The sequence below is a fragment of the Carcharodon carcharias genome, chromosome 5, assembly GCF_017639515.1.
Source record: "Carcharodon carcharias isolate sCarCar2 chromosome 5, sCarCar2.pri, whole genome shotgun sequence".
NCBI classification, from domain to species: domain Eukaryota; kingdom Metazoa; phylum Chordata; class Chondrichthyes; order Lamniformes; family Lamnidae; genus Carcharodon; species Carcharodon carcharias.
Genome location: NC_054471.1, coordinates 119,544,967 through 119,561,858, shown reverse-complemented (window position 1 = coordinate 119,561,858; position 16,892 = coordinate 119,544,967). Strand labels below are relative to the sequence as shown.

General features: G+C 44.1%; 1 protein-coding gene across 1 annotated transcript in view; it reads left to right on the top strand.

The window, feature by feature from the left end:
* Positions 1 to 16,892, top strand: part of LOC121277748 (venom phosphodiesterase 2-like) — a 166,531-nt gene that overhangs the window by 126,268 nt on the left and 23,371 nt on the right. Inside the window, exons 19-21 of the mRNA XM_041187387.1 lie at positions 4,128 to 4,282; positions 10,896 to 11,031; positions 11,555 to 11,632. Of these exons, the coding sequence (XP_041043321.1) occupies positions 4,128 to 4,282; positions 10,896 to 11,031; positions 11,555 to 11,632 (369 nt within the window). The remainder of the gene's footprint in view (positions 1 to 4,127; positions 4,283 to 10,895; positions 11,032 to 11,554; positions 11,633 to 16,892) is intronic.

Here is a 16,892-nt window from a genome sequence, read left to right as displayed (position 1 = left end):
TCCTCACTCTCATCACAATCGACGTCCTCCTCATCGGAGGAGACCTCCAGCTCCTGCATCTCCTCCTCAGCCAGCACCTCTCCCCATTGCAGTGCCAGGTTGTAATGGGCGCAGCAGGTTACGTGATGCGTGACACCCTCTGTGGACTGTATTACAGGGCTCCACCAGACTGGTCCAGGCACCGGAACCTCATCTTCAGCATCCCAATGGTCTGCTCCACCAAGTTGTGAGCTGCAGCATGAGCCTCATTATACCTTCGCCCTGCTGCAGTCTGAGGCCGCTGCACGGATGTCATCAGCCAAGGCCTCTGTTGTCCCCGAGGAGCCAACCCTGCAGCCCCTGTGGAACCTGGAAGACGTCAAGGAACTGTGACCAACCGAGAATGTAGGAGTTGTGCCCTGGAAATCATGTGCAGACTTGCAGGATGCATTTCTGGTGGTCGCACACCAGCTGCATATTCAGCGACTGGAAGACCTTGCGGTTGAAGTAGTTGACCATGTGTTGCGACAGAGACCTGAGCGCCATGTGAGTGCAGTCGATGGCATCCTGCAACTGTGGAATACCCGAGATCTGGGCAACTCCAATCTCTCCTGCATCCTGGCTCTCCCCGTCTCAGGCAAAATGCACAAAGTTGTGTGCCCTCACGAAGATGGCATCTGTGACATCATTGATGCATTTGTGGGTGGAGGCTTGTGATATCCCACAGAGCCCTGTGGAGCCCTGAATGGAGTCACTGGCATAGAAATTGACTGCCATGGTCACTTTCACAGCCACTGGCAGTGGATGCCCTCCATGTCCCCGTGGCACCAAATCCTGCAGCAGGTGGCAGATGTGACCAATCAGGTCTCTAGACATGGGCAGTCTTTGGCGACACTGGTTCTTGGTCATCTGCAGGAATGAAAGACAGTGCCTAAAAACCCTTGGTCGGGCTAGGCGCCAACCAGCGATGGCTCACTGTGGCTCTTCCGTGGTATGTGCGGGAGTCCCAGTCGTCCCTTCTTCCTGAGGTTGCTGCTCCTTCCTCTGCCCAGCCAGGTGCCTCAGTAGCTCTCTTCTCCATTGTCTTCACCCTCTGTACGCCATGAGGCATACAGCTAGTTCACCATCCTCCATGATCCTAATGTACTCCTCCTGTAGGATGAAAGAGAGAGACGTGTGGGTTAGCATGGGTGCACTAAGAACCTCTCTTGGTTAAGTCTGAAGATCCCTTAACACATCCCGGAGAGTCCTGGCCACCACTTAGTTGGCCAGAGTTTAGTGTGCTGCATGGCTGCATGAAACCCCACCTTCCTCCACCCCAGTCTACCTGACTGATTGGCGGTAACTTTGCCCATTGGACTACATGCTGTGCTCTCAGCTCAGGCACAGGTATTCTCCTAACCCACACTGCAAGGCTGCACTGTTAGCTTGAACCACGGGGGAGACTGGTCCAAACCTAAATGATAACATTGCAAGGGGCTGTGAGCGCTTCCAGCAGTGATTGCTCCATGGCCAGCTTTAGCAAGGAGATTGTACAACTTGCCCAGTCGTCCAACTGTCCTGCAGTCTATTAAAACACTTATTAGTCTGCAGTCTGTGCTGGATGGGTGAAAAGCTCTGGAGCACTTGGTGGCACTTTGATGCATCTGTATTGCTTGCGTGGGCAGATAAGCTAGGGATCCGAACCCAATCATATCAATGTGGCTGCGCCTGAACTGTCTCAGTTGCAGAGGAATGGTCACTTTATATATATATATTATGTCCCTAATCCGTGGCTGCTTCCCTTCAGCCCCCCCAAACCCGCAAGTACTTGTGCGCTATCTTCAACCGTAGGGCAGCCTTTCCCCACCACCCAAGGTCACCTCTGTAGCAGGGCAGCTCTTGCCTCCACCCCCAACCCCCCATTAAAATCACCTCAAACGCAGGCAGCCTTTGCCCCTCCCCCCCAATTCGCTTCAACCTTGAAGTCCAACAAGCATCTCTCACAAATGCTCTGCCACGTTACTGTGCACTCACCTCTGAGTTCCCCTCAAAGTGCAGCCTGCCAAGTGCACCCCTTTTATATGCTGTTGTGAAACACATCGGCGTGATTACAAACTGATGTGGGCGAACGATCCAGCTGGGGTGGGATGAATCCGGCAGCTAGCCATATAATGATATGCAGATGTATGACAATGAAGTTCCTGAAATCTGATGGTGGCAAATGCGGCTTGCCATTGAAGTTCTGAGCAGACAATTGCAAAGTGGTTTCACGATGTTGCAAAACCAATTTTTGGCCTACTTGCCTTATTGTCCACTCATGCTACCGAACATGCCAGACGTCAGTGGGCATGGATGATTCCTCCCGTTATCTTACTGGGACATAATCAAATAGCTTTACCACCTCCCCTGAGATTCACTTAATAAAGTACTCAATGTTGAAGTATTTGTGTCAATTTTAGTGGAACAGCCGGGACAATGCACCAAAACTTAAAAGAATGTCATGACAGGATTCTATGTTAGTGACCAGACATCCAGGTTTTGCCAGGACAGTTCCAGTTTTTCACTAAATGTACCAGTCTCCTGGCAATTTCCTAAAAATAGTTCAGTTGTCCTGGTTTTCACCCTTTCCCTTTTTGTCAAATATAAACGGGACCAGCGGGGTGAGAATCTGTGTGAAATTTCATCCTTCTTCCTGTAAACATCCATCACATCACATTGCATTGCATGCAGCGGACCTGTATCCCTTGACATCTCAAGGGAGTTGTCATGCTTTTTTTGGTGCCAACAGCTGATGATGCCTTTTAAACGATCTACAGAAAAGGGTTGCCAACTCTGGTTGGACATATTCCGGGAGATATCATCACATGACCTCACACCTTTAACTGCTCCTCTCTCAGGCTCCTGATATTGGTCACCCAACATGTCAGTCATCACATGCTCCGCATACAAGGGTTTGTGTTTTTGAAAGTTCAAAGGGCCTGGATGATTGACATTTTTATTAGCTTGCCCTCCAGACTTTGTTTCCAGCATAGGAGAAAGTTATCAATGGATGACATTTTTTCAAAGCTATGTTTTTTTTATTAATTCCATGATACGCTATATTGTTCATTGGTTCCAGACAGTATGCAATGGGTCACTAGGTATGGAAATGCCAGAATTTTGGGGCAGGAGGAAGGGCAGAGCTTGGCATAGGAGGCATGAGAGGCCTAAGGGGGTGGGTGGAAGGACAGAGCTTGGCACAAGGGGGCATAAGGTGGCATGGATGGGACATGGAGAGCATTTGGAAATGAAGGGGGTGTGGGGGTGAGGGCTGAAGGGCCTTTGTATTTTTTTCATTGGGACAAAGTCCCACGGCACCAAGTCGGGTCTTTTAAACAGCCCGCTTCCGCACGCAGCAGCTGCTGTGGCTGCCTCCGCACTTCTTCCCCGGTTGGCTGGCCTGACTCCAGTCCTCACCTGGCCCTCAGCAATAAAGATCCTGCCTTTGTGGGCACTTTATCCCGCGGCGGTCCGGACCAAACCGAGAGTTTTCCCGACTCTCCTTTCCCATCTCGAGCATGAAAATCCAGGCCAAGGTTCCAGTGACCTCTTAAAAACCAGCTCAAAAGAATGGTGTTGCTATCTAAATAAGAATGAATCTTAATGAATGTGCTAGAAATTTGGCAAGAAATAACTTGGTTTAGGCTTGCTATTCATTGGAAGTTAAAAGGAATGAAAATTAATTTAAAGTGATGCGTTCATGTTAAGACTAAAGCTTTTACTTGAGCTCACACATCAGAACTTCCAGATCACCTTAGGGTAATTTTCCTTCCCCTTGATCGTCCCTCATATGCACTGTCAGACAAAGATTGTTGTCAGACCTGTTGCCAGTCTCTGCCAAGGTTAATCTACAGTTAGCCATGAGGAAACAAGCAAGAACAACTTAGGATAATGTTCTGATAACGTTATAGGAAAAAAGCACAGTCCTCACTTCAGCATCTCTTCATAATGCCACATTTATGAATGTAACCTCGCCTTGTAAGAATGACAGACACAATTGCACATTTTGCGAAAGCAGGCTGGAGTTGTGAAACAATTGACAAATGAGCAAGGGTTGACAAATTAATTTTTATGAACTAGTATGGCCCAAATTACATTTGAAATATGATAACCTTGTGTCTTTTCAGTTAAAGAAGCAGAAGCTCTTAATATGCCTTATGGAAGGCCCAGAGTTTTACAGAAGGACAACACATATTGCCTTTTGTCCCATACATTTTATGTGAATGGGTATAGCGCTGACATTTTAATGCCCCTTTGGAGTGCATACACCGTTCCCAAATCGGTAAGTTTGTTGCACTATATATCTAATGAGTAACTTTTGAAGTGTAATCACTGTTATATGTATAAAATTGCTAGCATGTTTGCATAAGATTCCACAAGCAACAAGAAGGATGAATAACCAGATAACCTTCTTTTGGTAACACTGGTTGAGAGATGATTTTTGGTTAGGATACTGGGAAAATTCCCCTCTCATTAATAGCACTGTGAGATCTCTTATGTCTAGCAGAAAGACAGTTAAGACCTCTTTTGACATCTCATAAAAGATGGCACTTCTGACAATATAGCACTCCTTCAGTACTGTATTAATGTGCCTTCCTGGAGTGGGGCTTAAACCCATAACTAAATAAATACTGGTTCAAATTTTTCTTTTTCTTTAAATCATTAGCATATGAATAGATTAATGGGTTTGTTTAGCCAGTACCTTTTAAGAAAATAATTCATTTGGATAGTAATGTTACATAATGCAATTTAACTTCAAATTGGTCCTCTATTGTACTGAAAGCTTGGCATTTAAATCCAAGCAGCTTAACAATATTAAGAAATTCAAAAAATAGATCAAGAAAATGCTGGAAATACTTAGGAGGTCTGGCATCACCTGTGGAGTTAGAAACAGAATAAACATTTCAGGTCAATGACCTTTCATCAGAACTAGAAAAATCTAGAGAAGTAAAAGGTTAAGAAAACAAAATTGGCAGATGATGAAATAGAGATAGAAGCATTATGCGAGAGAAGAAAGCACAAAGGGATAGAATAAGAGTGAGCTTTTAGAGACAAATGAGGAACAGGAACAGGCAAAAAAAGAGAGGAATGGAGACCAAGGAAGTTAGAGAAACAAAGTGACTGAGAGACCAAGAGAAAAAATAAAGTTAAAAAGGCAGTATTAGGAGTTTGAGTTCTGATAGTGAGGAAAAAGAGGCAGATGTTGAGAAAAAGTGAAGACTAAAATGAGACATCAACAACCTGAGGAAAATACAAAGCCTGTATGGAACTCATTTGGTATGCTGAAATATGGCTGAGATGTAGAAGTGATTGTGGTTTGGAGACTGAGAAGTTTTATTTGTGCAATGCCAGTGGAAGCGTTATACCATTAAAATAATCCTGACAGAGACAAGAATCACTGGAAAACAAACTAATTTTCCCACATTCAAAATGAAAGTCTAAAACACAAGCAAAATGAAAGACAATTTTGTGCTGTAGTTTTTTCATGTGTAATGGATATTTTTTATTGTTTCAACTTTTGCTGACAAGAAGTCTCCGTCACCATGGAGCTTCTACAAGGAGCCTCTGCAGCCAGGAGAATAGGGTGGAGGTCTGCTTATTTCTGCTAAAATATCTGGTCTATAGTTGGCCACGAGAAGTTACATGACCCTGACTTGGGCCAAAAATTAGTTCATGAGGTTGTCGTAGCCTAACAAAAGATATATGAGGGTGGCTGTTTCTCATTCAACCCTCCTGTGAAATTGTCTTTTCTTCACTCATGGGGCTGAATTTTACCAGTCCTTTGAAGACTGCCTGGGAGACAAGAGGGCTCATAAAATAGCGGTGGAAGGCATCAGGAGGGAAGCCCAATGTCTTCCTGCCACCACAGGCTGTTCTCAGAAGCGAGAACGTTAGCAGCTCGGCCATTTTACCATGACACCAGGATTTTATCGGTGCCAGAATGGCCCCCTGCCACGTGGGAAGACTTACAGATACATCAATGCTGCTTCCCAGTGGCTTCCTCTGGCTGGCCTTCCTTTCTGACCATGGCCGATGGAGGGGGCCCCGACAGCAATGGCTGCCCCCACAAGTCCGATGCCACCACTGGAGGACTCAACCTCCAAATTCTGGGGCCTTCCTGCCTGGCCCCAACACATTGGAAAGTTTCTTGCCTGTCTCTCCTTTTCCCTGCAGCCTCAGCAGTGACCACCTCCATCAGTGGTGTTTTTGAGGCTACCGAATGGCTGGGCCTCTGATCTGACTGATGGCTTTGAGAGGCAGGCTACCATCCTCGTTGAGCAGCATTCCCAGCAGTCACCTCTTAACTGGCCACCACTCGTAAGATTACCCCACAGTCCTGTTGTCCAGCTGTGCGATCTAGTGACCCACTTTTGGTCCCTGTGGCAGGAATTCCTTCATTGAGATAAAATTCAGTCCATCAATCTTTCCATGTCAAAATGACACAGATTCCAAACATAAGGACATAAGAAATAGGAGCAGGAGTATACCATATGGCTCTCTTGAGCCAGCAAATACAATCATGGCTAATCTTCTGCTTCGATTCCACTTTCTCACTTGCTCCCCAAATCCCTCAATTCCTTTAGAGACCAAAAATATGTCTATCTCAGTCTTGAATATACTCAATAATGGAGCATGCACAACCCTCTGGGATAGAGAAAGTTCATAACCCTTCGAGTGAAGAACTTCTTCTCATCTCAGTCCGAAATGATCTGTCCCTTATCTGAGGTTGTGCCTTTGTTCTAGATCCTCCAGCCAGAGGAAACAACCTCTGCACCTTCCCGCCACCGAGATCTTCCGGATCCCGCCACAAGTCAATGGACTTCTGGCTGGGGCACCGCCAGTCCCACGGCGGATCCCGCCTGTGACAGGGCTGGAAAATCCCGGCCTCAGTGTCTACCCCGACCAGCCCAACTATAACAATAACAACTGATATTTATATAACACCTTTAATGTAATGATACATCCGAAGGTGCCTCACTGGAGCATTATAAAACTAAGTATGACACAGAGCCACATAAGGAGATATTAGGTCACATGACCAAAAGCCTGTTCAGAAAGGTAGGTTTTATGCAGTCTCTTAAAGGGGGAAAGTGAGGTAGAGAGGTGGAGAGGTGTAGAAGAGAATTCCAGAGCTTGAGGCCTAGGCAGCTGAAGGCATGGTCACCAATGGTGAAACAATTATAATTGGGCATACAGAAGTGGCCAGCATTAGAGGAGTGCAGGAATTTCAGAGGGTTGTGGAACTGGAAGAAATTACAAGATAGGGATGGACAAAACTATGTAGGGATTTGAAAACAAGGAAGAAAATTTTAAAGTCAATAAGTTGCTTGACCAGGAGTCAATATATGTCATCAAACACAGGGGTGGGAACAGGTGGGAACTTACTGCAAGTTAAGACATGGGTAACGGATTGGATGACCTGAAGTTTACAGAGGGTAAAATGTGGGAGACCAGCCTGGAGTGTTGAAATAGTTGAGTCTAGAGGTAACAAAGGCATGAATGAGGGTTTCAATAGCAGAAGAGTTGAAACAGGGGTGAAGTTGAGTGATGTTACATAGGCCCTTCAGAATCTTATATGTTTCAATGAGATTACCTCCTATTCTTCTAAACTCCAGAGATTATAGGCTCAATTTACTCATACTCTCATCATAGGACATCCTAGGAACCAATCAAGTGAATCTTCGTTGTATCACTTCCAATGCAAGTATATCCTTTCCATGGATATGGTGGCCAAATATAAGTTGATACTACTTCCAAGTGTAGTATCACCAAAGCCCCAAGCAATTGTAACAAGACTTCCTTATTCTTGTACTCCAATCCCCTTACAACAAAGGCCCAGCAGCCATTTTCCTTCCCCACTGCTTGTCATGCTTGTATGCTAATTTTCTGTGTTCTTTGTACGAAAATGTCCAAGCCCCTCTGAGTATCAACTTTAGGAATTTTAACAGCTTTTAAAAAATATTTTGCTTTGTTTCTTACTACCAAAGTAACAACTTCACACTTCCTACATTATATTGGGACAACTCCCTATTGCATTCCCAATGCATTTCCACTGCAAGAGAGGACTCAAGGCGGTCAATCAATTTAAATAATTAAAGGTATAATTATGGACAATTTAGAGGGCCCACCCTGATTTTGCTGGAAGTGGAATGCCTCCCTGGTCCGCCATTCATGGAGATTGCCAGCTTTATGGAGCCAGCCTCCCAGCGGCTACAGGGGATGCCATTGGATTCAGAGCCTCCATAGTTCATTGAAAGATTTGCATGAAGGAAAGACCAAAACATTCCCTCCAGAGGGCTCTCCCCTCTATTCTTCAGGCCCTTCGGCTCTCAGCCCTCCGGTACTTTTAAATTATTCTGACCCCTCTGAAGCCGCCTTCAATTTGAGGCAGTATCACATTTTCTGAGTTGTTCCAATAATGTACACCTCCACTTATGGGACTGCCAAAGCTTCAGAACTGGCAACTTCTAGATCTCATCCTGTTCTTAATAGGATGCTAAGCTTGGAAACAGCCAATTAGGAGGCAGCTCTGAGAATATCGCTGTGTCAGTCTGGCTCCCAACAAGTGTGGGTTTGGAGCCCACATTTGGTCCCAAAGCCCGTGGTAAATTCCTGCCCTTTCTTCCTAGTGTCCTTAGGTCACCCTTTACTATTAAGGCTACACATCTTCCTTTTCTATTCCTTCTCACTTCTCAAAAATATCGTTTGCTGTGGAACATTTATTTCCCAACCTTGATCACATTTTAACCATGAGGTGGGTTTTACGTGCTCCCCACTCTCCCAACTAAAAAGTCACTCAGGAACGCCCCCATGACAAAGCCCGCAGCCCTGCAACCACTTTATGTTTGGAGGGGCGTTAATTGGCTCAGAGTGAGACTTCCACCACTATCTGGGAGGACGTCCCACCTTAGAGAGCTGCCGGCCATTCCAATTGTCCGGCAGCTCTGTAGTTCCAACAGCATCAGGTTTGAGCCTTGGACACTGCTGGGGCTACAGCCAAAGTAGAGAAGGTTATGGAAGGCAGACTGTAGGTAAATCCCAGGTATTGGCTGGCAGGTCCCAACGAAGGGGTGAGGGAGGTGGGGAGCTGGGTTTGAGAGGCCAGGCTGGATATGATTAAAGGGGGGGGTGGCATGATCTTGGTGTGGATGCCTCTATTGGGCACAGGGGAACCCCCAAAGGAGTTCCCACCCCTCCTTGGCTGACATCAGCACGGCGAACAAAACCTGCCGGGCTACCTGCTTGGCCTGGACCTCCCCCTGCTGTGGTTAGGATAGCAGTGGGGATGAGATAAGGCCACTAAGTGGTTAAATGGCTACTAATAAAATGAGAGACAGATCAGGGTAGACGGGAATGTGGCAGGCAGGCCATGTGCTGCATTTTGTGAGCTGTTCCGCCTTCAAACACGCCAGTGGAGAGCCATAAAATCCAGCCTCATGTGTCTACAATGGCAATGAGATTCAACTGTTTATCTCTATTTGTGCCACTTGCTTATCTATCCTTTTACAAATACTTTTAGTATTCAGATAAAAAACATTTAATTTTATTTTTTCACCATTATTCTTTATGGACCTTACTTACTGATACATCATTACCATTAAACTCTTTGTCCCACCGTGTCCCACTCTACTTGTTTTTACCCAAATCGCTACACTGCCATTTTATTGCAACTTTTCTCTTTAGATTTTAACTGACCCCTTCTTTTAATTTAAAATTCAGAAAGCAAACCAATAAACTTCAATCTCATACTACCGCCAAACATTTGGTACATTTATGCCTGGCAGCTTGCATAATGCTGGTGGCAATGACATCAGTCTTGGCTCCTAGTGTGGGTGGCCTTAGGTGAGAGGGCAAGCAAATAAAACATTACCCAGCCTGCGGACAAAGTCATCAGGTCTGGCTGAAGCGGTAAACTAAAGAAAGCAAATGGCCTCCTTTCAATAAAATTGTGGGCTATCTGCCAGAGAAGCATTTTGGGGGAGAATTTGGACCTTGTTGCACATATTTTGTGAGTGTAAGGCAGGAGCAATGAGGGCCAATATTGTGAAATAATATTCTGCACCTCAAAATTAGGTTGTGAAATTTTTCAGACATTCCTGGCAACCACGAATGATGTAAGAATATTTCAACAAGTGAGCTTAAACCCTGTTCAGGATTCTTCAGTGACTGCTGTGCCCTAAGCAGCAGCCATTAAAGACAGATTTTTGACATAATTCTCCTTTTCTTAAAAACAAAGTTGCCCATGGATACAAAATGAGCTGGATTTCTCCCCCCGATTCCATAATTATGTATCTACCCTTCAACCACCACTCCCTCTATTGCTTGCTTCAAGCTCTGTACTGGGATATTGTTTTGGTCTATTTCTGGCAAGGTAAATGGCCTGATGAGGATTGGTTAACTCAGTTGGCTAGATGGCTAGTGTGTGGCTCAGATTAATGCCAACAGCATGGGGTTCGATCCCAGTTGCAGCTGAGGTAGACTTGGGGCCTGCTTCCTCGCCCTATCGGTACCAAAAAAAACACAGCACTTAGCCATGGCTTGGTGAATAATTATCAAGGACCTGCCTTTGGGCAAGGAACTCAAGGAGAAGAAATGGCCTGATATTTTCTTAAGTAATGAAAGCCAACCAGCACTGGCAGTTTGTGCAAAAAACTTTAATGAGGCCTAATTTTAGGGCAGCTGGGGTGTGTAACTTTGACCCAAATGTGGCCTCAGATGAATTTCCATCCCTTTTTCAGAGTGTTCCAGGTCATTAAACTGTACTAGTGTATTCCTGTGAGTCCACCTGATGCTGAACCACTGATCACCCGTTAATTCCTCGATGCTGTAAGAGCAGAGCTCAGTTCAGCAAAATGCCTCTTTTAATCAATTTTTTTCCTCTATTTCACCATCAGGCAAAGTTTGTTCTGCTACCACCAGATATTTCAAACTGCCTGCGGGCTGATCCTCGAATCTCAGCAAACATCAGCCAGAACTGTTCAAACTATAAAGCAGAATTAAACATCACCTATAATTTTCTTTATCCTCCAAGTAAGTGCATTAAGTGCAACTCCCGTTTGATAAAGGAAACTGAGCATTGGAATGTAAAAGAATCTCAGTTAAACTACATTGGTTACCGATATTGGTATTGCTACACTACATTGAAAGTGGGTCGACTTGTCGATCACTTTTCCTAGTTGCGATTAACCGGAAAACTCACATATTCAGAGCAGCCCAATTTGGAATGTCAGTTGGAATTGGGAACTGAAATCTAATCTCCAACCTGAGCCATGTTATTTTTGGTGCTGAACTTTGGAATTGAGATTGAGCATTGTGATCAGCCTTCAGACCTAATGTCAAACTTCAGTTTGCTCACTGTTTGCTGGCCGGAGATGGACCCTTCAGATGCATTGCCCAAGCCTTGCAAAACATAATTATTTTTTTACCATATGATTTGATTGTTTTGTACAAAGGAATGGAAAGGATTCATATTCATAGTCGTTCATGTTACAAGATTCTTTCTCTCCTGTTCTCTTCATGTTACAAGATTCTTTCATGATGGTCTTTTTTCCAGATCTGAATAAAACAGAAACTGACCAATATGACGCATTAATTACTAGCAACATTGTGCCTATGTATCAGGATTTCATAAGTAAGTGAAATTAATGTGCAATTATTTCCTTTGTAATTTGTCGCTTAACTAAATTAATAAATGCTTCATGTATGTAATGTCTTCTCTTGATAGTTGGGATTTTTGCATTCATTAAAATTGAATTATGCAGTAATTTAAATTAAGCAATGTAAGTAACAAAACAAAGTGGAAATTTAACGCTAAAAAATAATTATTGGATAGTTTGAATTAAGCAAATGATTTAAGAACAGAGTATATTAACATTTTTATGTATAAATACACATATATTAAACATACATATGTTATGGCCAAGTTACCAATTTGGGTGCAATCTGGCTGAAGATTGCTCAGTTTTTCTGAAGCGAAACTATAGTTCAGGTTTCCACTCAATCTTTTGCATAATCACAGACGTAATATCTTCCATGAGCCAACAGAGTCAAGCAGAGTAATAAAATGTGATTGTTTATATTTTTTACACTGCATTAAATATATTCCTTGGTACATTTATAATACAGCGAAAAATGGGTTCATCATAAAAAAGCATTTATAATGAGTATGAATATACTAATTTAAGACACTGAAAAACAACATTAAAAAGCTGTTAACTAGTTTCATTGGTGAACACTAATCAGCTTCTTGGTAAATTAAATATGTTATAACATTTAAAAGGTTTTAAGAAGTTGCCTCCTAGTGCTTTTACACTGACAAAATAGAGCTCCATCTGAAGAACCATCTTGAATGATAGGTGAGAATTTTCTCCCTGTCGGGCAGTCTGGGAAGGGGTGGGCGCACAGCCGATCGCCGCCCACGATTGGCTGCACATTGCCATTTTACGTGTGTGATGCGCACCCGGAAGCGCTGAGCGCTCCCTGTGCGAGTGGGGTGAGGAGGGAAAGTCGGGCCCTGTGCTCTTTCACGCATGTGCGTGACAGAGCGCAGAAATCTCCCTGAGGCACGGAGCTGCCTCAGGGAGTTTACTTTGATGCTGAAAAATTGAAATAAAGAAGAAAAAAAATATTCAGACATGTCCCCCCACGTGACAGTGTCACATGAGCTGGGACAAGTCAGTGAATTGTAATAAAATTTTTTATTAAACTTATACACCCGTCATGAAACCTCATCCTGCCCATGGATGAGGTTCCATGAAAAATGCGAAGGCTGCCTGGGATCTTCGCATGCCTGCCAACATTAAGGTTGTGACAATCGGTTGTTAAATGGCCTTAACAGGCCTTTGACAGTTCGGCGGGTGCACAGCCGACTCCGGTGAATGCCCACCGAACTGAAGGTCGGAGTGATGCGCAGTGACATTGGGAAACACGCCTGACATCACCGTGTGTCATTTTACATGTCGGTGAGCGGCGCCTGCCCCCGCACACCGACCAGAAGATTCAGGCCAGAGAATCAGCAGAAATTTGCCATGTTCATTAATGTGATTTGGGGCATGGTCAATTCCATAGGCTGGGCAGATTTCCAGAACAATATTTTTAAACCACCGTTAAAGATCATGGAAAATCACTTTACACTTAACATAACTTATGCTTAAAATTCCTTGATCTCTTATGCCAATTTGGCTGATTTTAGGTGAATTGTGCCGATAAAAAAAACTTGCAGAAACGCTAGGGGTAAAATTTTTCACTTGGTGGGTGGGCACATGCCCAAACTGCTCGAGCGTCAAGTGATGTGCATTGATGTCGGGCGAGTGTCCCGACATCAACACGCAGTTGCACAATAGTTCAGTTGGCGGGTGCACGCAGGAATTGGCAGCACGCCCGCCAACAATTAAAAGGCCTGTTAAGGCCATTAAAGTAACAATTAAGTTAAAATTTTCATTGCCTAACCTTATGGTTGGCGGGCAGGCAAAAAGGCCAAGAGGCCTTTGCATTTTTTTGGAAACCTCATCCACGGGATGATGAGGAGCTGCTGGCTTCTGGCCAACAACACTTGGTGGGAGGGACATCACCACTGGGGTCCTCAATCACACGGATGTCCCAGCAGTGGCCATTTAAGTGCCTAAAAGACACTGATTCCATCTGTCCTCCCCTACAGAACACGCAGGGATTACCCACCCATGCTTCAGCTGGCTGGTGAGACCTCCTGACAGAATCCTGGCCATGGAATAATTTACGGCACAGAAGGAGACCATTCACCCCATCAAGTCCATGCTGGTTCTCTGTAGATCAATGCAATCAGTCCGACTCCCCCCATTCAATTCTTGTAGCCCTGCAGGTTTATTTCCCTCAAGTGCCCATCTAATTTCCTTTTGAAATCATTGCTTCTGCTTCCATCACCGTCATGGGCACCCTCAAGGTCATTACCACATGCTCGTAAAAAAAGTTCTTCTTCATATTTCCCGCACCTGCTCCCGACCAACCCCACCCCCTGATGAGGTGAAACTGTTGGGAATGATTCTGTGCCTCCCATTCATACCTTCTCCAGATCGAGCTTTTGTTTCTTTACTTGTCCCATTACCATCACACCATCGTATCAATTATTCACTCAATCAGTCCTGCCTTCTATCTTTCACAGACCTTCCTCTTTGCTCTTTTCCCCTATCCCTACCTCTGTATGTGAGACCCCCAAGAAACCACCTCTCATAAGAACACTGTCTTGAAGTTCCCAGCAGATCAGATACAGAAGATATTAACTAGTTGTTAGACTTGATGTATAGGTATGGCTTAAAGAGAAAAAGAGTTTGTTGTTATTTTGCCAAGTGTGAATATATCTTAAGATGTCCAACTTGCTAATGACCAATGAAGGGTGTGTTTAGATAGAAATGCCCATCAGTGGTTTGAGAGAGATTAATCTACCCTCATTAAACTGCGACACCCTAATATTGTGGAGCTAAAGGAAGTAGTGGTGGGAAACCACTTAGACAATATTTTCCTGGTAATGGGATACTTTGAACAGAATCTTAAAAGTCTTCTGGATTGGAAGATGTAGAATCCATATGGGAGGAGGTAATAAAAAACATGGGGAAGAAGATACTGGTGGGAGTAGTCTTTAGGCCCCCTAACACTAGTTAAACTGTGGGACAGAGAATAACTCAGGAGATAATAAGGGCATGTAAAAAAGGCAGTACGTTAATCATGAAGATTTTAATCTTCATATAGATTGGGGAAATAAAATTGGCAGAGCTAACCACGAGCAAAAATTCATAGAGCATATCTGGGACACTTTCCGAGAACAATATGTTGTGGATCCAACCAGGATCAAGATATTTTGGATCTGGTAATGTGTAATGAGGCAGGTTTAATAAATGATCTCACAGTAAAAGATCTCCTAGGAAACAGCAACCATAACATGGTAGAATTTAACATTCAGTTTAGAAGTGAGAAACTTGTGTCAGAAACAACTGTGCTAAACTTAACTAAGGTTAGTTACAATGGAATGAGGGCAGAGTTGGCCGGAGTGGACTGGGAAAGAAGTTTAGCAGGAAAAACTGTTGATGGACAATAGCAGACGTTTAAGAAAATAGTTCATGACTCACAACAAAGATATATCCCAGTGAGGAAGAAGGATTCTTGGAAGGGGATAACCAAGGAAGTTAAGGATAGTATCGAATTGAAAGAAAAAACATACAATGTGGCAAAGATTAGTGATAAGCCATAAGATTGGGAACGTTTTAAAAACCAACAAAAGATGTCCAAAAGAATAATAAAGAAGGAGAAAATCAAATTTGAGGATAAACTAACAATTAATATAAATACGGACAGTAAGAGCTTCCTTAAATATATAAAAAGGAAGAAAGAGGCCAAAATGAACATAGGCCCACTAGAGAATGAGGCTGGGGAAATAATAATGGGGAACCAGGAAATGGCAGAGGAGTTGAATAAATCACGGTAGAAGACACTAATAGCATTTCAAAACTACTAAATAATCAAGGGACAAAAAGGGGGAGGCAATAAATACAATAACTATCACTAGAGAAAAAGTATTGTAGAAACTAAAGGCCAATAAGTCCTCTGGACCTGATGGGTTGCATCCTAGGATATTAAAGGAAGTAGCGACAGAGATGGTGGATGCACTGTTAGTAACCTTCCAAGAATCCTTAGATTCTGGAAAAGTCCCAGAGGATTGAAAAACTGTTAATGTAACACTGTTATTCAAAAAGGGAGGGGGATAAAAAAAAACAGGTGACTATAGGCCAGTTAGCTTAACACTTGTCATTGGGAAAATGTTAGAGTCTATTATAAAGGATGTAATAGTAGAGCATTTAGAAACGCATAATACAGTCAAGCAGAGTCAGCATGGTTTCATGAAGGGGAAATCATGCTTGACAAATTTATTAGAATTCTCTGAGGAGGTAACAAGCAGGATAGATATAATGGGCAGAATGGGTGGGCCCGACCTAATCCCCGGTGGGTGGGGAGCCGATCCCCGCTGGAGAAGGGGGCCCCGCCGCCATTTTACGTGGGCAGGCCAATTAAGGCCCACCCACCCACCCAGTCTGGTGGAAAGCCCTATGCGCTGCCTGTGTGGGCGGGAGGGGGGTGGGGGGGGGGGGGGGGGGGGGGGTGGGGGGGAGAGTGGTGGGGAATTGAGGGGGGAGAGTCTGTTCTTTCATGCATGTGCAAAAAAGAGCACACTTCTCCCTGAAGCTAAGTGCTGCCTCAGGGAGATTGTTTACACTTTTAAAAGGATTAAAAACAGAAAAAAAAAATCCCTAACATGTCCCCCCCCCCCCATGAGATGGGACATGTTCATAAATTACAGTAAAACTTTATTAAACTTTTTAGAACCCTGCATGAAAACTCATTGCGCTGCTGGATGAGGTTTCATGTTTTTTTCTATTTGCCGCCGGGGCTCCTGACCTGCCTGCCAACCTTAAGATTGGACGGGCAGGTCCTTTAATTGTTTAAGGGCTGATTTTGCTGTGCCCCTGCCTCCCTGAAAATTTAAATGAGGTGGGATGACCTTGGGGGTTCCGCCCAACATCATCCCACATCATTTTACGCATCGGCAAGCAGGCCCTGCCCCCTGCTTGCCAACGGCAAAATTCTGCCCAATATATTCGGATTTCTAAAGGGTGTCCGATAAGGTCCCACATATAAGGCTACTTAATAAGGTAAGAGCCCAGGGTGTTGGGGCTAGTATATTAGCATGGATAGAGGATTGGCTAGCTAATAGAAGGCAGAGAGTTGGGATAAGGGGGGGAATTTTCAGGATGGCAAGCTGTAACTAGTGGAGTGCCACAGGGATCAGTGCTGGGGCCACAATTATTTACAGTATACATTAATGACTTGGGTGAGGGAAGTGAATGTACTATCGCCAAATTTGCGAA